The sequence below is a fragment of the Ricinus communis genome, chromosome 9, assembly GCF_019578655.1.
Source record: "Ricinus communis isolate WT05 ecotype wild-type chromosome 9, ASM1957865v1, whole genome shotgun sequence".
Classification (NCBI taxonomy): domain Eukaryota; kingdom Viridiplantae; phylum Streptophyta; class Magnoliopsida; order Malpighiales; family Euphorbiaceae; genus Ricinus; species Ricinus communis.
The window spans coordinates 2802684-2822874 of NC_063264.1; the positions used below are offsets into that span (position 1 = coordinate 2802684).

At 31.9% G+C, this 20191-nt stretch overlaps 2 protein-coding genes across 2 annotated transcripts; one reads left to right on the forward strand and one right to left on the reverse strand.

Annotated features, from left to right (window-relative positions):
* Window positions 1-92: 92 nt before the first annotated feature.
* Window positions 93-6234, reverse strand: LOC8259088 (protein phosphatase 2C 70). The gene is made up of 13 exons (XM_002517155.3): window positions 5858-6234; window positions 4886-5060; window positions 4587-4787; window positions 4324-4496; window positions 4074-4232; window positions 3535-3678; window positions 3387-3448; window positions 2827-2962; window positions 1994-2088; window positions 1318-1433; window positions 1091-1220; window positions 813-867; window positions 93-722 (listed from the first exon to the last, which is right to left on the reverse strand). Exons 1-13 carry the CDS (start codon window positions 5978-5980, stop codon window positions 558-560), a joined length of 1734 nt encoding a protein of 577 aa, XP_002517201.1. The 5' UTR covers window positions 5981-6234; the 3' UTR covers window positions 93-557.
* An 11641-nt stretch (window positions 6235-17875) lies between these two features.
* On the forward strand, window positions 17876-19394 carry LOC8271607 (protein FANTASTIC FOUR 3). Its single transcript, XM_015717985.3, has one exon. It carries the CDS (start codon window positions 18264-18266, stop codon window positions 19290-19292), a length of 1029 nt encoding a protein of 342 aa, XP_015573471.1. The 5' UTR covers window positions 17876-18263; the 3' UTR covers window positions 19293-19394.
* Window positions 19395-20191: the final 797 nt, after the last annotated feature.

Here is a 20191-nt window from a genome sequence, read left to right on the forward strand (position 1 = left end):
TCAAATAGAAGCTTGTGAGTTAATATCTGAAGATAAAAATTAATAATAAGACCCGCCAATATGCGACCACTCTTCGAGTTAAATGCAGAGGCTTTGAAGAAATCCTGTGAAGGTATCTATTATAGACGAAGTCAAGGTTCTTGAAATACAATATCATATTCCAAATTTATCTGTGATCAATCAAAATACATTCCTAAGTATAAGCTTTTTTTTTCTTTTTTCTTTTGCATTTTCTGCCTCAGAACTTTATTCTCCGACAATTATTTGCTTTTGCATTTTCCATAGCACCATTTCCATTGTTAGCTAAAATCCTACCCTATATTGATTACGGTATCTCCTTCAGATCTATAATTCCCTCCATCATGCATCCATTTCAAGCTTTCAAGCCAACCTGCACCGTGAACTCTCTCTTTAGGCAGCTCCCAACTCGAAGACGATAACCAAACAACTCTTTGAAACATCTTGACGGTGAATGCCCCGACGGTAGAGAGAACTCAACTCACACTTCAAAGGCAAAAGCAAAATTATAATTGTACACTGCCAACTCATAATTTATATTAAGATACAACTTTACAAGAAGAAGATATTCTAGATTTTCTGTCAAAATCCAAGAAAATTATGGAGGTGTTATCCTTTGTCCGCTGTGTTCTAGCCTCACTCAACAAGAGATTAGCAACCTTCTCAGCGGAATTATCCCCATCTGTAGAGTATCTCTCCCTGGTCTGCGAACATCAAAAATTTAGATGTCAATAGCATGTCTTAGAAAGATATAATTTTAATAGCAAATATCTGTTTATCAGGAGAAGATGCACCTGAAGGACAAGCTGAACTGCCTTTTTAACACTAATAACATCCCAAAAGCCATCACTGCAATTTTTTCATTATCAAGCTCATTATTTTCAGCAACAATTTAGATAACCAATTACAGAACAGACAGCTGTACTCAAGTGATGCAAATTTTAGCAAATTTAAATATTCAAAGCAGATTGACGCCCATCAAATAAATAAATCACAAGCAACAGAACAGAGTAACTGGCAATATTGTCACTTATTGCTGAAGCAAGGACATTAATCAGAAAAACAAAATCACCTTGCCAACAGTGCAAAGGCACTGCTTGCTTGATCTATATGCACAGCTTTACTTATGTAGGGTTCTGAACTAAATCGGGCATCCTGCTGTTTCAGAAATTTGTCTCCAAGCATCCGAGCAAGGTTCAATCCTGAACCAGGGGGAAGAAGAGAAAATAATTATCAACTGAATACGTTGATCCAAATTCATACAAAATAACAGTTATAAGAAGTAATTATTTTTCTTACCAGAAAGTCGTGTCTCCCCATCTCTCAATGGTTCTCCCATTTTATTTATACGAAGTCTTTCGGAATCACTGGCTACTCTGTGGTCTTCAGTCATCTTAATCTGCTTCTCATCAAGCCTGAAAATCACATCCAGCTGTAAATATCACATTAAAGACATCACAATGATGAATTTTTTTTTACTTCAAATGACCAGAGGAAAACCATGAAGTTCATAGTTCAATATTATAGGGAAAAAAACATTCAGAAAATTATAGTTAGGACATTACAACCCAATACCATTGGTCATTGACATAATAATAATTCTGCAAGAGTCATATTTAATTCAAGAAAAAACAATCATGTGCCGTTTAAAATTTCATTGGGTAAACTTACAACTAACAGCTACGTATATTTTCTATTACTAATATTAAAAAACTGCTAATAGTGCACACTCATAATGGAAGTAAGGCATCATTTTGCATATCCTCCTTTTGTTCCCTGGTATCGCTAGTCTCTTGAATGTTCAATGTTTTATAAGGAAAATTACTATATAGTGGCAATGATAACTATTCCTAGAAAAACTAGCTTTCTATGTCACTCTGTGTGCTTGCCTACAAAAGAGCATCTGAGAATCCATTTTGGTACAGATTTATAATCCAAGCAACATAAAGAAGTATAAGATGAAAATAAAGCATACTTCATAACACAAGCTGAATCCCCAACATTGGCACATTGAGCAAAAAGATTCTTATCACCATCAGCCCAAACCAGAAGCACAGTTGCAGTACAACCCTGCAGAAATTTGATAGTACGACGTAAATACCCGTAATACCTCTAACATTGCAATAGTTCATTAAAATGAAGCAGAGCTGCAATAATCATTTCTATGTTATTTCTTTTCAGAGACGTAGAACATTCAAATAGAACTCTGAAAAGAATTAGAATAATAGCATTTTGGAGACATTATCAAATTGACAGGCTACCAGGAGTCAAATGCACATTGGCTATCATGGTGATCTGAATTCAAGAAAAAACCACCAGCTCAAAGAGTTTCCATTATCCAACAATATTATGTATATTTTTAGCTGCCTGATTCACGCTATTGTTCATCTAAAGCGCAATAGAAAAGACAGGTGCAGAATGATGGACTGAATGCATCGAAACCGTTAATATTGCAACACTAAGCTAATATTAGTGTGTTGAAGTTCAAGAATAAATTAAATAAAGATTCATCTCAACCCCCCTGACCAATAATTTTTACAAGATAAAGCACAAAGAGAAAAGGAAAAAAAAAAACTATTGCTGTCAAAACTAATGCAGCCATCAAAACAAACAAGGCAACTTTGATAAGATTGGGATCATATATAAATATACAGGTTAAATGAAGAGAAGGTAGCAAGAATTTGAGGCCTTATAGTTTATTCAACACTTTTAATCCCCTGTTTCCACCATTACTTCATGGGGATCACTCAGATCAGAATTAGACCAATTTGTGCATAATCAGAAGAAGAAGAGTAGTCAATGAGAAACCTCATAATAATTATTCATTGAAGCTTCTGTTTGAGAAAATGCAACTTTGAGAACTTCTGAAGCATCACATTGTGACAAAACCCTCTCTCTTGTTAGTGAATCCGACAAAATTCGTGCAACCTTCTCAGGAAGCATTCTGGAGCAGGAAAATTAGACAAACATTAATTAAGGCATAAGCCGGTAACAAACATGGAGGAGTGGAATGAATTTAGAGCTTCATCTAGAAAGAAATAACATGATGCATAAGAAGCCAATGCATAATATCAATCACTGTTAAATATATCTTCACAAGTTCATGTAAAAAAATTAGAAAAGCGCCTCTGACTAAGGAGAAACAACAGCGAAAGAAAATTGCAGGTGTTATAAACAAGGGCAAAGTTGTTATATGAAAACTTCAAGCCACTTGCAGTCAACCTGCAAACTTGAGCAGCCAACTCTTTGGCCAGGAAAATGCAGAATGCTTAAAAGTGTTGGTTTTCAGTTTAAAAGAATAACATAAAACATGAGGAATTTGAACTTAAAGAAAGGTAACATGTTAAAACTGAAACAGGAATACTAACTTGCTAGCAGAATTAGCAGCTGCTACTCCACCATGCCCATCACAAATACCAAACACTCCAAACTGCAAGATAGGGAATCAGATCATTTAGCTTTTTCCAAGAAAACCCAAAATATCTTCATTGAAATGCAAGGCTACAAATCTAAAACCTGGTCAATGCCAGGAAGCGGCCAGTGATAATAGCACACATCTTCCATAGCAAGTTTCTTTCCTCCACGACGCAAAGCCATGGGATCTGATGCCATGCCTACACCAAAAGGAGTCTCATTCTCAGCTTTCAATGTAACATGAACCTGTCAGAAAGAATATACATATGAAGGCAATGATTAGTTACAAAGGCAATAAGTCATGTGAGAGTTATACTACGTTCAGGTACAAATGCATCTACCAACACAAAAGAAATGCATGAAAAAAACAGAAGATGATAAGCAACATGAGTATGCACAATGATTAAACTAAAAAAAAAAAAAAGATTTTTGAAGCAAAAGAGAAGCTTATAACTCCTGAATTCAGTAGCCAGGTATGTTCTGAATCTTTCAAATTGGAGAAATGCTTTACCTCGTACCTTAAGAATTAACAACCTTACAAGGATTTCAGTTAATTTTGTCCAATAAGATTTAACTTGAAATCTGCCACCATAATGCACGTGATAGTTTCACAATATTATGAAACATGACAGATCGCTTACACGTATATTTGAGGTTGTGCCAAGAGTTATTATGTCCCCATTTGATAGATCAACTGCGTCACCCCACTGCCTACTTCCAGAATCATGATGATTGATCGGCTGAGAATTCAGAAGCGTTCCATTTAGGCTACCCATATCTACGAGCTCCCATTTTTTCTTCTGAAATGAAAGTAGGTTTTTTTTTTTAAGTGCACAATAAACAGCCAAAAGCACAAATTTAAACCAAATGGTATAATTCTCAAGAACTCACATCCATATTCCAGTTAATCATTGCATGCTTCCCCGACACCTCTGAGTCCTTCAGCAACAGATCACTAGAAACCCTTCCAAGGGTCAGTGGAAGCCTTGAAGCACTTGTTGACTTTATAGAGCATCGGAGACCACGAGAAGGACCAGAGATGACCTCCAAAGACAGGCAGCTTCCTGCACTTCTAACATGTTTTTCACTTTAGACAAACAGAATTAACTATCCAGAATTAGCCTCTTACACACAAGTGAAAGACAATAAATTACTTTGATCAGCAATAACACAGGGCACAAACTCGCGAACGACATCATTTTCCAGATCAGATCTCAAGACAGGACTCTGATCTGTCTGTCCAGCATGTTGCTGCACTTCAGCTAAGTGATTCGTCAGAGATGTGCGCTTAAGGGTTTGACCAACTGAAATATCCTCTGCAGGTTCTGAAACTACATCTAAAATCAAGCTATCCCCTGGGACAGAATACAATACCAATAAAATAGAGGAATCGAAAGCTTTGTTTCCTTAACCAGTAAATACAAAGGCATGATTCGATAAATAAGGTAAGAACCTTGGTTCAGATGGGGTGATGCAGATGGAAGCCTCTGTTTATGAACAAGTCCATGCGGTCGAAACAAGCGCAATGGCCCTTCATTTTGATAGCATGCTCCCTCTAGATCATAATTCCTTGTCAAATCATTGCTTTCCACATCATCTGAAATAAGGGGTCTCTCTAATTCACCAACCTTAAAAAAGAAAAATGTTAGGAGGCATGAAAAGTAGAATCCTTGATGAAATTCATTCAAGTAATACAAAGAAACACAAGCATATATCAGTTATCATGTCAATAGCTGTAATTAAAGAATAAAAATCTAACTCTAGCAGTCACAGCGAGCAAAGTATATAGGTGATAAACTACTTAATTCATCTTGATACACAATTATATTGCCTTTTGACACTATAAGAGGTGTATTATCAAACTCTAGATAAGCAGGATAAGAGTTAAGATATTTAAAAAAAAAAACCATAGCATATATCTAATGGTGCTAAACTCAACTTAATGGACAGAAATGTGAATGTTAGGAATGGAATGAATTATGATGAATTAAATGAAGCATGTACAAAATCGCACTCCTTTAAGCAGTCTTTTAGACCCTCATTGCAGCTTAGACCCGATCAAGTAATTAAATGCATGAAAATATGGATTGATCACCATCAAATCATCAATCAATCAATCAATCCTCCTTAAATTAATCACTTTTCCAGTGTCAATCGATCATTACCAAAAAAAACCCACACCAATTCTTGACCTCAAGATCACTCAAACAATGAAGATTAACCAATCATTAACAATCAAAAAACAAATTCATTAAAAAGAAGAAGAAGAAGTTAGCAGTAAAATCAATGCCTCGATACAATCACTTGAAAAATTAGCTTTTCTAAAACTCAAGCAAACAAATCAGCTAACATTACATTCTAAGCAATGACACGATATAAAACAAAATATAATAAAAGGAAATGGAAAGGAATGATTATTAAGAACCTTAAGAGGGCGAGAAGGGGAAGAGGAGAAAAAGAAGCGCCATGGTTTACAGGCGACAAGGATAAGGAGAAGGATCAAAAGAAGCATAAGGACACCGATAATGCTTTCTACTACCAGCATCATCGCCACCGTCGTCTCTTACTTTCTCTCTCTCTTTTGTTTTTTTCCTCTCTCTGCTGATTGCAGATTGGGTCCTGATTTCCTATAAACTCGCTTTGAAATGGTCGCACCTTCGCATTTCTCACCCTCCCCAATTTCTTTTCCACAATTTTTTTCCCTTTCTTTACTAATTTTTTTTTCCTATTATAAATCTAATTTCCTTAATACAATGTTTTTTTCGGACACATGAATGTCTAGAACAAAAATATGCTACACGGAAATAAGATCGATTTCTGTTTCTAGAAGAAATACACACCAATTAATAAATATTAATTATAATCCTAATTCACTTTATTTAAAAAAATTCTCTAACTTAAAATAATACATTTTTAAATAAACTCAATGTCACTCTAATAAAATTTAATTATTATTTTAATGAGTTTAATGTTTTCATTTTACTCATTAATGTTTTTTAGTTTTATTTTTATATGTGCCAGAAACACTGTGAAATGTATTTTCTATATATATACATATTAAGATTATAGAAATCTATTTTGTTTGAAATGCAGTTATAAAACAAGAAAAAGTGCTATAACTATAAACACAATGTAGAGTAGCGTATCTCTAAAACCACCGTCACGTGCATGGGTGACTTTCGGTGAGATCCTCCGTTCACCGCATGAAAGAGTTGTTTGAATACTGTTAGTGTTTCTGAATTTTTGCCTCCTTGTCTTCTTTTATTTTATTTTATTTTATTTATAATAAATAATAAAAAGCTGCTTATCCAGTCCTCTTACTTGCTTCCAATCAGAGAGATTTTGGTATCCAACCATCAGCTTTTGAAAATTGTTTCTTTTTATTTTATTTTATTATTGTTTACTCTCAGCCTCAGTCTACTTTTAAATAAACATTATTTTTCTAAAAGTTAAATTTTAAAAAGTAGGTATAAATAAATTACTGTTTTTCTTTTCTTTTTTTTTTTTGGAAAAAACGGGCAAAAAGATGCCAATTGTGCTTTTAGTAGGCGCAAACAGAATTGAAACAAATATGAAAAAACTGATTGGTTTCCTTTTTCTTTTGAAAATAAAAGTTTTTAGTTTGTTTTTTTTTTTTCTCTTTTTTTAATAACTCAGTTAAATTAATTGATTATTAGTAACTTGATATTTTATTTTAAAAAATAATATTTAAATTAAACTCGCCTGATACAATTATTTTTGAAATATAGTTTGGATTAACGGAATTGTGCTGAACCCTAAGGGTGGCTGAGAAAGCAAGATCTCAATTGGCTGGGCAGGTGGTCTAGTCTGGTCTTTGAGTTTGGTAAGGACAAGTTTTGGGGTAGACAAATTTGGTTTGAGAACAGTGGCTTCAAGCGGCACTATTGGGTTGGGTTTCTGTTATTGTAGGAACATATCTAATGTTTATGTTTTGCTATGGCTAGTCCCTCGGTCGGACCACATATTTGGGCTTTGCAACTCACAAAATAATACGCGCTTGGAGCAAAACTTACAGCTTAAATTACTGTATGGCTAAATATATGGTTTCAATCTTAAATTTACCAATTTAATCTTTAACATATTTCGGTTATTATCTTAATCTATTATACTTTTCAACCTCTATTTTTAATCGTTAAAATATATTTAGCCATATATTTATAATTTACTGTATCGGCAACAAAATCTCTATAAGGAACGCCTTTTGTAAAACTATATATTTTAGACAGTGAGGACTTGATATGCATATGAAAAAAGACACTCTCAAGTTAATGGGTTAGGGTCAAAACTTAACGCTGAAACATATATACAATCATGAGCAAATATATATAAATAATTTATTTACAGACAAACCATTAAAAATAATAGACATAATTATTTGCAAAGAAAAAGTACTTAGAAAAGACAACTAGCATCGAGTTTGTGTTTTGTGTTATGTCATACCAAAGTTTGTATGCTCAAATTGTGGTCTTCTCCAGCCATTCCTCCTTAGCTTGAAAGCAAATCTTCTCAATGTAGAGGGACAGGTACTTGTATTTTGTAAGAAGAAGATGCAAATGAACATGGAAAATGAGAGATTTGAAAGTTTTTAACCCCTAACTTATCCATTTAAGGAAAAATATATACACTGGTGGGTTGAATTTTATTAAAGGTGCTAGATTTGTTTGGATACTGGTATCCATTTGTGTAAGTAAGAATTTAATTTTGTTTGAACAAGTAGTTTTAAAAGGAAATTTTTTTTCTAAACACAGATTTACTTAATCACATGTTCATGATCTCAATAGTATTTTCACGCGCGTTTTATACGGTCATATATACGCGCTTTGTGTATTATAAGGATATAAAGTAAAAAAAATTAAGTATGAATCAAAACTTACAGCTTCAACTAGTAATATTTTTATTATGCATTGATCAACTTCTGTTTATCTAAAATTGTAAATGAATTGCCTTCTCCTTCATATGATTAACTAATTGATTATGTGATTTATGAAAATACTGATTCATTCTATTTTTCTTTTAAGTTTTATTATGTGACAATTGCATATTAGGTAAGGTTATTTTAGTAGATTTGATATCTATTAGTAATATATAATTCTAGACTAATCTTATAGTTAATAGTAACAACTTAACTATGACAAACCTAAGATACTATATAATTAAGAGCTTACCGTACATTTTGTGATTGATATATATATATATATATATATATATATATATATATATATATATATATATATATATATATATATATATATATATATATATGATTTATGCAATCACAAAATGTATGGTAAGCTATATATATTTATAATATCATATAATTTCTGGAAAAGAAATAGTATGGATATAAAATCATCCATGTTGGTAATTAGGTACATAACAGTCTTGATTTAATTTGAGCTTCTTCTTAATATAATAATAATAATAATAATTTGAGCTTATTATAAAGTATGAAAACAAAAGTGATCTAACAAATTTGATGCTATGTGTTGTATTTTCTCAATAGCTCAATCTAATGATAAGGTTATACTAGCTTTGGACATGTAGTTTTTAATTTCTTTTACCATCATTTTCATATTTCATAATTAAAGAAAGACAGTGGTATGATGTAGAGAAAACTTATTTCTAAAGTTAGACTGATGTTATTCTCAAAGGGCATGATGCATTTTTATTGGTTGATACATGAGTATCTCCATCACCAAACAACTCCATTTATATGTAATTATCTCCAGTTAATTAATCCATTCTTTTTCATTCAGTTTGGTTTAATTTTCCAGTTTATGTGAAATGCGGCCCAAGTTGATATGCTCATTAATTTCTTCAATCAGAAAGAGATGAAAGCATAATATGTCAGCCTACTTAGTCAAAATTATATAATTCAAGTTCAAAGCCTAAGAAGCCCAATTATTTTCTAAAGAAAAAAGATCAGCAGTGAGCCCATTTAAGCTTTTAGGGCAAATCTAGTTAGTATTTCTTTTGCAGCGTCACGGTTGCCCATCTTATGCCCATTTCTGCCATGGCTTTCCACAAGATATATTGATGGGATTTTCCTAGGCTACTATATTGCACATGAATAACACATATGTACCATTTCAAAAATAAAATACATTTATTACTGGTGAATCACCTCACAAGTTGATTATTCTCAAAGAATTGATACCTCAGATAGGAGAGATTGAGTTTAACTACTCACTCGAATGATTACATTGTTGAATTCTTATAAATAGAGTTGAGTTTGTGTACCTTAACATTTGCATTATAGACATTTAACGTTTGATAATCTAATTTAGATGGTCGTAGTCTTTATATAGTCAAGAAATTATCTCGTATGTCATATTTTCCTGATACATCTTTATTTTTATCTTGATAAGATAAAAATTATATGTTCATTAAATGAATAAGTTATTTAATTTTAATTGCTCTACTAGTAAGTGTATTTATAAAATTTAAAATATGTAACATTCTATTATTATTTTTTAAATATATATGTCATTTATCTAAATAGTTAAAATAATATATTAAGAGGAGCCTAAAACTTTCATTTTGATATACACGTGCCAATAACTATGCATATGGTATATATATATTCTTAATAATTATTTATTTATTTCGAAATGAATCCATTAAAAAATTGAACAGAAAGTTTTCTCTCATTTCGCACTAATTTGAGACATCAACATATGCTTGAGAACATGCTGTCTATGTGTACGCCACTCATAGTAAATGGTCATCAGCAATTAATGTCGTTTTCTGCTACAAGAAATTAAAAAGACAGTAACCTAATTTCTACCAATGACATTTGAAAAAAACTTTATGAAAAAAAAATTAAAAATAATCTACCGATGACCCATATCCACTATAATTTTGAATGCTCTCCTCAGCCAATGCACCTCTAATCTGTTACTCTCAAAGCTAAAACTGTGCCAGATTTCTATTGTATATTATTTCTTCATTAAAGAACAGTTGAAGTTTCGCCACTTCCAACTGAAATTGGAAACTTGTAACCTTGTGATTGGTCTTAAAAGATGATTTCAGAAGTATGTTAAAATCCATTGGTTTTATTATATGCACTAACCATTGACAATTTTCTTGTTGCAATAACTTCATTGTCATAGATATGAAAGTGGGAAAATCGATCAGCAAATTATAATTGATAGGATAAATGCGGTGTCTTTTTTGTTGAGACTTAATAAGCAAGTTTCCTCAAATATCTGACTGCCCTAATTGAAGTTTTTTACACTTTTAATCCATGAAAGATTTATATTCCCTTTGTCTATTCACCTTTATCAAGTTGATAGTACGTACTGTTATTCCTTAATTAGCGATCATTAAAATGCCACTTTAAACTTAACAAATTTAATTTAATTATTGATTAACAAATAAAAGTACTCTCTAAATCCAGGAACTTTCAACATCAGCCGTGAAAATTGATATGACTAATCAACATAATAATAGCAAATAAAGCAGTACTAATCATGCATGCAAGTTGAGAGTTGAGACTAGACGCACATGTCTGGTCACTGTCTGTACATTAATCGAACCTTCAAACTTGATGCTAACAAGCTACCCTCTTAAAGTAATTTTCATGGGCTCGATGCATTTATTGTAATTACAATTGCATTCTAATTAGCAAAAAAGATGGCCATTGAACCCATGACAAGTTTGCATGGATTACGTAGGGTTTTTTTTTTTTTCCCTTTGTATTGTGTTTAAGCTGAGGGATTAATTAATTAAATTATAATAAAGTAATAGAAATTAATTAAGAAAAGGAAAAGCTGGGCACTAAAATGGTCAAAAGGCATGCTTGTGTAAGCCATGAACTGGATTCTCTTGTCTTTCTTAACAATAAAATATCAAAAGGCTAACTTTAGGCTTTCACTTAATAAAGCCAAAGGGACATGACGTATTCTTAGTTGATGATTCCTCAATTACTTAATATATAATCAAACAAAAGTTGATGGATTCTGATGCATAAACTTCATTTTCTCCTCACTACTAAGTGGGCTGTGTAGGGTTAAACAAAAATCATTTATAGAAACACACGCGCACACACATGCACACAGGGAGAGATTCTTAAACAAAAATTATAATTTTGATGCTTTCTCTGCCTTTCCCTTTCTCTCAGCGTTGGCACTTACATATATATAATTGATTTTGGCTCACTGATAAAGAAGCTTTATATACTAGGAAAGGTTTGGAAAAGAATATTGCTCGTTTAGAGTTTCCCAAAGGTTAACTAGCTGAGTCTCTTTATTTGGGTTTTTCTAGCTAGGATGACACTTTTGGCATTAGGACCACATACCCAGTTCTTAAATTTTATATATAGATAAATATTTAACTTGTACTCTGATTTTTGGTATTGTTTTATCAGCTGGGTATTTCAGACTGTACAAAAATATATAATATTGATATTAATATTTTAAGATTAATAAATTTCTGATATAAATAATAAGAAGAGAGGTAATTCTCTGATCAATTTGAATATATTAATATTTAGAGAAAAAAAGAAAAAGAAAAGGAAACTGTACTAATCAAGTTTTGCATATATATATTATCTAAGATTGGATATTTTGGATGTGCTGATGTGCTGTAGGAGAATGGGCTTTTGGAGAACTTTCCCACTGACAAGAGATGGAAGTTCATGTCAGCAAGATTCAAAAGGGATGATATGTTCTTAAGTTGAGATCGTTTTTTATGTCTTCCATTTAATTATAAGGGTAATTAGGCTGTAATCACACTGTCTTTGGATCTTTTTAAGCTTTTAATTTTTATCTGTCATACTGCAAACTGATGAATCTGTTAACCAGTCTTTTGCCTTTGCACCTTTTGCTGGTCCTTGTTAAGCATTTTAGTAATTAAGTGCTGAAATTATCTAGTAAGAGCTACTAATAATATTCAAATATAGTCAGCCATTAGTATGGAATTGATTCAATATATATACATATGTGGTCTTGATCATAAGCGATAAGCAAGAGGCAAGGGTCCAGTAGTCCAGGGACCTAAGTAGCTCGAGATAGGGACATATAGTCAATTCCAAATGGCTTTAAGGATTCCCATTCCGTATACCTTATGATTTGGGGCCGACTTAATTTTCCCCTTTTGTCATTTCTTGGCTGAATTAGTGATGATCACTTACTTTCAGTTTGTAATGCAAGAATTACATAAAACTATATGTTATTAAGTTTTGAAACTATGATCTAGAAGACTTCTTGTTTGGCACCATATTAATGTTCCCATAATTATTCTTTTCTTTCTAATGAACGGTTAATTATATAAACTATCGATAATTGCTATGTGGATATTCCATCAATCTAATTGATAAATATTAAGAGTAGATATCTTTTTATCAAAATATACTTGTTAACTTTTATTAATGAAATATTCATATTAATTTCGTAGTTTAATTAGATGTTAGATTATATAAGAAAATTTTAAAAATTTAATTAATTTATTATATTAATAAAAGAATTCATCTTATAATTTTTTTAAAAAAATTTCATCCACCTAAGTGTTCCAGTAGAGTTAATATATTTGATTAGCCACAAAAAATCTTAAATAACTATTGCGATAGATCATAGAAAGATATTTTATAAAATACACTGATGCCACAAATAATTCTGATGAGAAAAATCGCGATAACAAAATTGATTAGTCAAAAGAAAGTCGGCATCAATCATTATCTACAAAAATGATTATAATTATCAGAAACATATGGAAATAAAGAACCCACATATGTACTGAATCAGAGGTGACGCACGAATTTTTTTTCTTTTGATCGGGAGGTTGCCCACGAGTTGCTTTCACATGATTGTAGCCATTGCTAAAATTAGATGTTATATGCATTTGGTCCAGAAATAAAGGAACACATCGTTTTAGGTTACTGTTCTTCTACTCGAGCATGATGGTTAATCCAATTATTATTTTCTATCATCCAGGTCCAATTTTTATGGAAAACATTCCGGGATTTGGGTAATGAATGTATTACATTAATATAAGAAAATGCATTATTAAAATAGCTTAAAGAAGAAATTCTAATCTTGATTGATGTATGAAAGGGGAAAACTTATAAGCTAGCATGGTAATAGTTGATGGAGAATTTTCACTCTTTATAAGACCAAGTATGAAAGGGGTAATTTATATGCTAATTGTATGACTTCACATAGAATCCTATTAAATTGAAAAGAATTAATAATACCAAACATACTAGGGATTTCTAAAGTTAGACACGGCTAACACTCCAACAGCCAAGAATCTAAACGTAATGGAGATAGCAAAATAAAGTAGCTTATACCTTGCCATAACACATGACTCCTACAAAGGTCGCCGTATTCTATAATAACTGCAGTTAAATTCATGACATTTGAAAAAATAGTTGAATGCCCTTCATTCCATTCAAACCGAAAGCTACTCATCTCCATAACTAGTTTCACCTTTAAACCAATCCTGGAAATATCTATTCAATCCTTATTTAATGTGATTTTAATATAAGCTTTGTTCAAACCCTTATTCAAAAGTACTAACTTAATTATCAGAGTGATTTTTTAAATGTCAAACTCAAAAAACTTTAAATTTTTTTATTATAAATATCTACAAGATTTCTAAATCAGTTTATACAGATACCGATCTAAATCACCGTATCGGATATATTGTATAATTTGTTTAAAATATATATATATATATATATATATATATATATATATATATATATATATATATATATATATAAGAGGATAAATTCATTAGCTTAAGATATGATGAGCAGTAAGAACATCAAAAAAGAAAGAAGGGGTAGCATTCCCTCATTGAGATTAGAGAGAGAACAAGTGACTGTAGCTAGCAAAAGAGCTGCTTTGTTAGCGCAGATCCTTAAACCAAGCGAAAATGTACATTAGCAAATTGTGCAGCAAAAAAAAAAAAAAAAAAAAAACAAGAGAAAAATAAAAAAAGAAAAGAAGCAGCGCAGTAAGAAGAATCTGTTAATCCTTGAATCACTAATTGGGCATCAAGAGCACATTCTTAACTTGCTGCTGCCATTGATGCAAGAAATGGGGCAATAGAGCTCATAATATAACGAGAGCTGAGCCATTCTTATTGTCTCAATTTACAAATTCTGATCATTCCAAAGACCCCAACACATCATTATCATAACACAACAATCCTCTAAAGAGTAAGATCTAAAAAGACCATCAGCCCGATCGTAAGGCCAAAAGTATAAGCAGGCCCCTCAACTATAGCCAGTATATCACTTGAGTCCTTTATAAATATATATTTTTGTTTATCCATTATGACACTTCTTCTTTTATAAATTAGTCATCTAACCCCTTCTGTTGGAGATATCAACTTCTGTTAATTCAAAGCTGACTTGAATGTAAGTGCCACGTATGAGCTTATATAACTGAAATTAGAAAAAGCTCGTCACATCAGCTTGTCTTCTATCTCTAGACAACCAAATACCAAAGCTTTAAAAGTCTTCTCTTATTTGCAGATTTTCTTTTTCACAGTAGTCAAATGCTGAAGTTTTAGGTTATGATTGGTTTGGTTGAAAACTATAATTTATCATATTTATTTATAAATTTAAAATTTATATAGTGGTTATTATGAATTTTATTTATAATTTTATATAATTATTTTATAAATGAATAAAATAATTTTTTTAAAAAATAGATAAAATTTCTAAATAAATTACATATTAATAACTCGATTAATTACATAAGATTAAAATATTTCTTTTAATTTTACTAATTCATTTCCTGTATCTCTCGTGTCTTTTCTCTCTATAAATTTTCAATACAAATTTATTTTATTTAAAATGAATTCTATAGTTATTATTAATTAAAATAGTACCAAGTGATTATATATTTGACAAAACGAATTTTATATTAGTAAATTACCATGATAGCACTCTAGGTAGTAAAACCCTTTATTTGTGCGTCTTACATTTACACATTGATAAGTTTTATTTGAGCCTTATGATCTCAAAGCATAAAAAAGAAAGGAAAAAGAAGTCATATCTTCACATCAGCTTGAGATAGCTACTGACTGATGTTTTATTACGAAAAAAGAGGTATGCATGTGTCGAATTCAATGAAAAAAAGTCTCTAATAGAATTTTTTGTTTAAAAAATAGTAGTAGCTCAAGTGGTCGAGGAGTTATAGTTTAGGGGTCTGTTTGTAAATTATAATCCAAGTTACTCCGGAAAAGGACATAATCTACCTTCATATGCGCGAAGAGGAAAAATATGTTTGAATTATGTTTATATACAATTGACTGCATTGTCTATCTAGTATTAAATTTTGAGCTGATATGAAATGGAGTTACGTATTAGGGTATAATTTCTCATTAGATTTGCTACTAACATTTGTCCTTTCTGATACTAGCAGAAAATGAGCCGCTGGTAACCCTAATACTAGTATAAAAATAGGGACAGAGATGGAAAAGAAATGAAGTCGATGACTCTGTTATGTTAAAGCCAAGAGGAGGAGGGGAAGAGAAAGAAAATCTTAGTACATGTCCCATGTGTAATCCCAGAAAGAAAGGCAACGTGAAAAAGCTCTGTTGTACAGTACATATATACAGGTACATCACCATGTTGATCATGCTGTGATGAAAATGATGCCAGTTTGTAACCATTAAATAAATAATATATGCTCTCATCTCATGTTGCCCTCTTAAAATGGTTCAATGTATGCTCGAAGAGTTTTCTAAACATGGAAGTCGTACCCACAAAGTCCTCTCTTTTAACATGAAAAACCAACTTTTGCAGACTCATGAAACTTGATCATGAGGATATTAGTTTAAACAAACAATTCTTAAGGTAGGACGGACAGTAGGTCATTTGTTGTCTATCCACATGGTGTTGAATACTTTTTTGTCCCATTTTATTTTTCTTTTAAAATTCTATTTATAACCCTAATTGTGAAAGAGAAAGAGAAAGAGGGAGGGATTCAAACATAGTCTAGGCTAGGCTAGGCCCTAGCCGACAGACAAAAGAAAAGAGGGAGTGGCATTAGTGGAGGATCACTTCTTTCTTTTTCAATGGGTTTCCAAATGTCCCAAGTCTTCATTAAAACTGTGTCCCTCCGTACATTTAGTGATGGAATTGCACAAAGTTTCTATTTTTTAAAGGATTTTATTTTATGGATATTGGCCACACCGTCAATTTATATATATATATATAATGACGTTAACAGAAACCAAACTCCAGTTTCGGGTCTTCTAATGTGTGTGGGTGTTAATTTTTCGGTGTTCGGAATGATAAAAATAAAATTACATATTATATAAATATACTTATTTAAAGACATGGAAATTAGTTGAAATTTACAGTGCACAATATAATGATCATGTTTGAATAATTGGCAGGTTAACATGGAAGGTCATATCCAGGTGGGACTCATTGCCTTTTCTTTGAATCTATGGTGGGGTATCCGCCTCTCAGTCCGGTGGGGCTGGCCGGCTGTCTGCATTCATTTTTCCCCTCCTAAAACATCATCATTTTATCCATGAACCATGCATTAATCTTTGCACCATAACCATCGATTTACCTTTTCTTCTTTATTTCATTAGACATTTAATGCAATATTAACTGCACAACAGTATAGTTTTTACCTACACAATATACAAAAAAAAAAAAAAACAGATAAAAAGTTCTATTAATAAAATATTTTAAATTTTCATAAGTGGAAATACTAATAAGATGCATTATTTATTTATTTTTGACATGTTTTTGAACAGGATGAGATTCGAGAGGATGAACAGTGCTGCTCTTAAAGGATAAAAAAAAAAGAATGGTCCAGTCATATATTCCGTCGGCATGAATGGAGTGTATTAATGGGATAGTGTTAAATTTCTTTTTCTTCTTTTAATTCCTTTTCAGAAAGTAATCAAACTAGGCTTTCACTCTCAAGACATGAATTATAACATTTATAAAACAATTTTATTGCATGTCTTCCGTTCACAGAAAAGTAGAAAAACAAAGAAAAAAAGAAAAGTAATAATAATAAACCATCACTATCAAAGTATCAAGAAATATATGAGAGAATCCTTTGAATTTGTGGCTTTTTGTTGGTTTTCTTTTGGAAGGAAAGAAAATGGAATAGCAAAGCTGGTAGCATTTTGGAGCATTGTTACGCCCTCTCTGTCTCTCTCTTTAACTACATTCATGTTCCCAAAACTCTGCCCATATGAGAAATACAGGGAAGATTTTTATCCCTTTTTATTCTTTCTAGAATTTAATTCATTTTTTTTTTATTTTTTAAAAAAACCCATCCTGTTAAATTAAGTTTCAAAATGTGGATACTATTTTGACAAATTTTATAATTATCTAGACTAATTCATTTTTAAAACGAGCTTAAAATTCTAACAATTATATGATTTCTATATTGAATAATTACAAATTATTGCTACTAAATTTTAAAATTTAAAATCAAGTCAAAAACAAATAATATTTAAATAAAATCTCCCATTCAGCTCCCCACATATTTTATTTGTTTATTCTTCCTTTTTTTAAGTGTGTGGCAGATTAGGAATTGAATATTTCAAGTGGTAAGAGGCCCCCTCTCCACACTATCTCTCCTGGCACTTTTTGGACACTACAAATTCTCGCCCCAACCTCCACTTATCCCTCATGTTCAATCTCTTCTCTTCCTCTTTCCTCTCCCCCAAAAAGAAAGAAAAAAAACCCAAAACCCTCTTCAATTTAAACCTCAAAGCTTTGGCTCCTCTGTTTTTTGCTCTGCCTCTATACACCGATTGGCTGTCTCATTTCTTACACCTTTTTGTTTGTTTTGTGTCATAAAGGTTTAGTCTAGTTAATTATGGCAACTATAGTTTGCCAAGGTTTGCAATCTTGTCTTGAGTCACAATTAGTAGAGTCAAGAACACTAAGACTAAGATTATCTTCACCAAAACCCCACTTCTCTCAATCTCTTGAATTAGCCTTGAAACCTTGTCCTTTAGACTGTAACACTAAAGAAGTTAGGGAAAGACGCCATCATGATGAAGATAAACAAACATCTTCATCTTCCTTCCAAAAACCTGATATGGGCGGCTGGAGTTTCCTTCAGGCTTTACCAAACACCTCCAAAGAATCAATGGAGAAAGAAAACGTATATGTCCATCCTCTAATAAAGCGCAACTCATCAATGCTTAGTGAGAAGAGCTTGGAATTATGCACTGAAAATTTAGGTAGTGAAAGTGGGACGATTGATATAATTGACAACAGCATTTTCTCATCATCATTGTCTTCGTTGCTGTCAGAATCAGAAACAGGAAATTCTCCAACAAGGGAACAACAACAGCTACAAGCTCGTCAACTTTTGGGGGCTAAGAAAGCGAATTGTATTCGTAGTTTTCCACCTCCCTTAACAACGATTAGTGGATCGGAATCTCTACAAGTCAGGCCTCACCGAGAGGATGGTAGGTTGATAATCAAAGCTGCAAAGGTCCCATCAAGACATTCACATTTCCAAGCTGACAGAAGCGAAGGCCGCCTTCGACTACGTTTCGTCGAAGATTCAGCTTCAAATTTTGACTTAGATGAAGAAAATAAAGCAACAAGTACACTCAAGAATGACGAAAGAGATGCCATCATTAATTCTGATGAAGTAGAAGAAGTGGAGGAAGAAGAAGAAGAAGAAGAAGAAAAAGAAGAGCAAGAAGAGGAGGATTATGAAGCAGAGAATAGTGCATACTTCGGAAAGGAGATGGAAGGCAATAATTTGGCTGCTGGGGATGAAATAGGAAAAGAAGATCAGTTTCAAAGACCAAGAAGGTGCAAAGAAGGTGGTGAACTAGAGAACAAAGGATTGTTAAATTGGGAGCTTTTTTGGGTGGCTACATCTTAAAGTTTTATTTTGGATCTCTCTTTCACAAACGTTTAGTTTGTCCCTTTCCCTTTTTGTTCTTTTTTTCTTCTTTTCCTAATGAATTACCCTTTTGTTCTTTTATTTTCCCTTGCTGCTCATGAAGTTTCTTTGTTAAGTAAAATACATGCCTGTGCTAGCTAGGTAGTTATTATCGTTATTTGAAGATGCTCTCCTAACACAGAAAACAAGTTTACATAGATCATATAATCTTCTTGATATGAGTCATGACAGCCATATTCCAGTAATCAAAAGGTTATTGATAAAACTATTTATAAAGTTCCATAACTCAAACATCAAACTCCATCTTTTTCTGAAGTAATAAGCTTTGATTCAAAAGTACTAGAACCCTTTTCAGGATTTAGAGTATTTTAAGTTCCAAAACTTTTTACACAGTTCCATTAGTAAAGAAACAGAATAAGGAGAAATATTCTAGTGTTTGATGCTTTTACATCAGACAATGATCACTGTGGAAAGGTATAGATTTAATTACCCCTGGAATATCAAAAAAAAAAAATGTTACTTAACTTTCAAATGAATAAGAATTAGGTATTAAAAGAGAATCCAAACATCAAATTCCATAATATCATGATGATGATGGAAAAAGAACCACAAAGATAATAATTATGTTGTAACATCATTTTCCTAACTACTGCCTTCTTATTGCTTTCGGCTTAACATCTCAAGCACTTTACTATATGTTCTATTTTGATAATTTCGGCTTAACATCCCAAGCACTTTACTATATGGTTTATTTGACAATGTGTTATGCTATAAGGATTTTCTTGGCTACCGGATGTATTATAACCTATAACTGCATGTGTGGCATGTGTAAAATAGTTTTAAAATAAATAATAAAAATTAAGAAATTACTGTAAGAT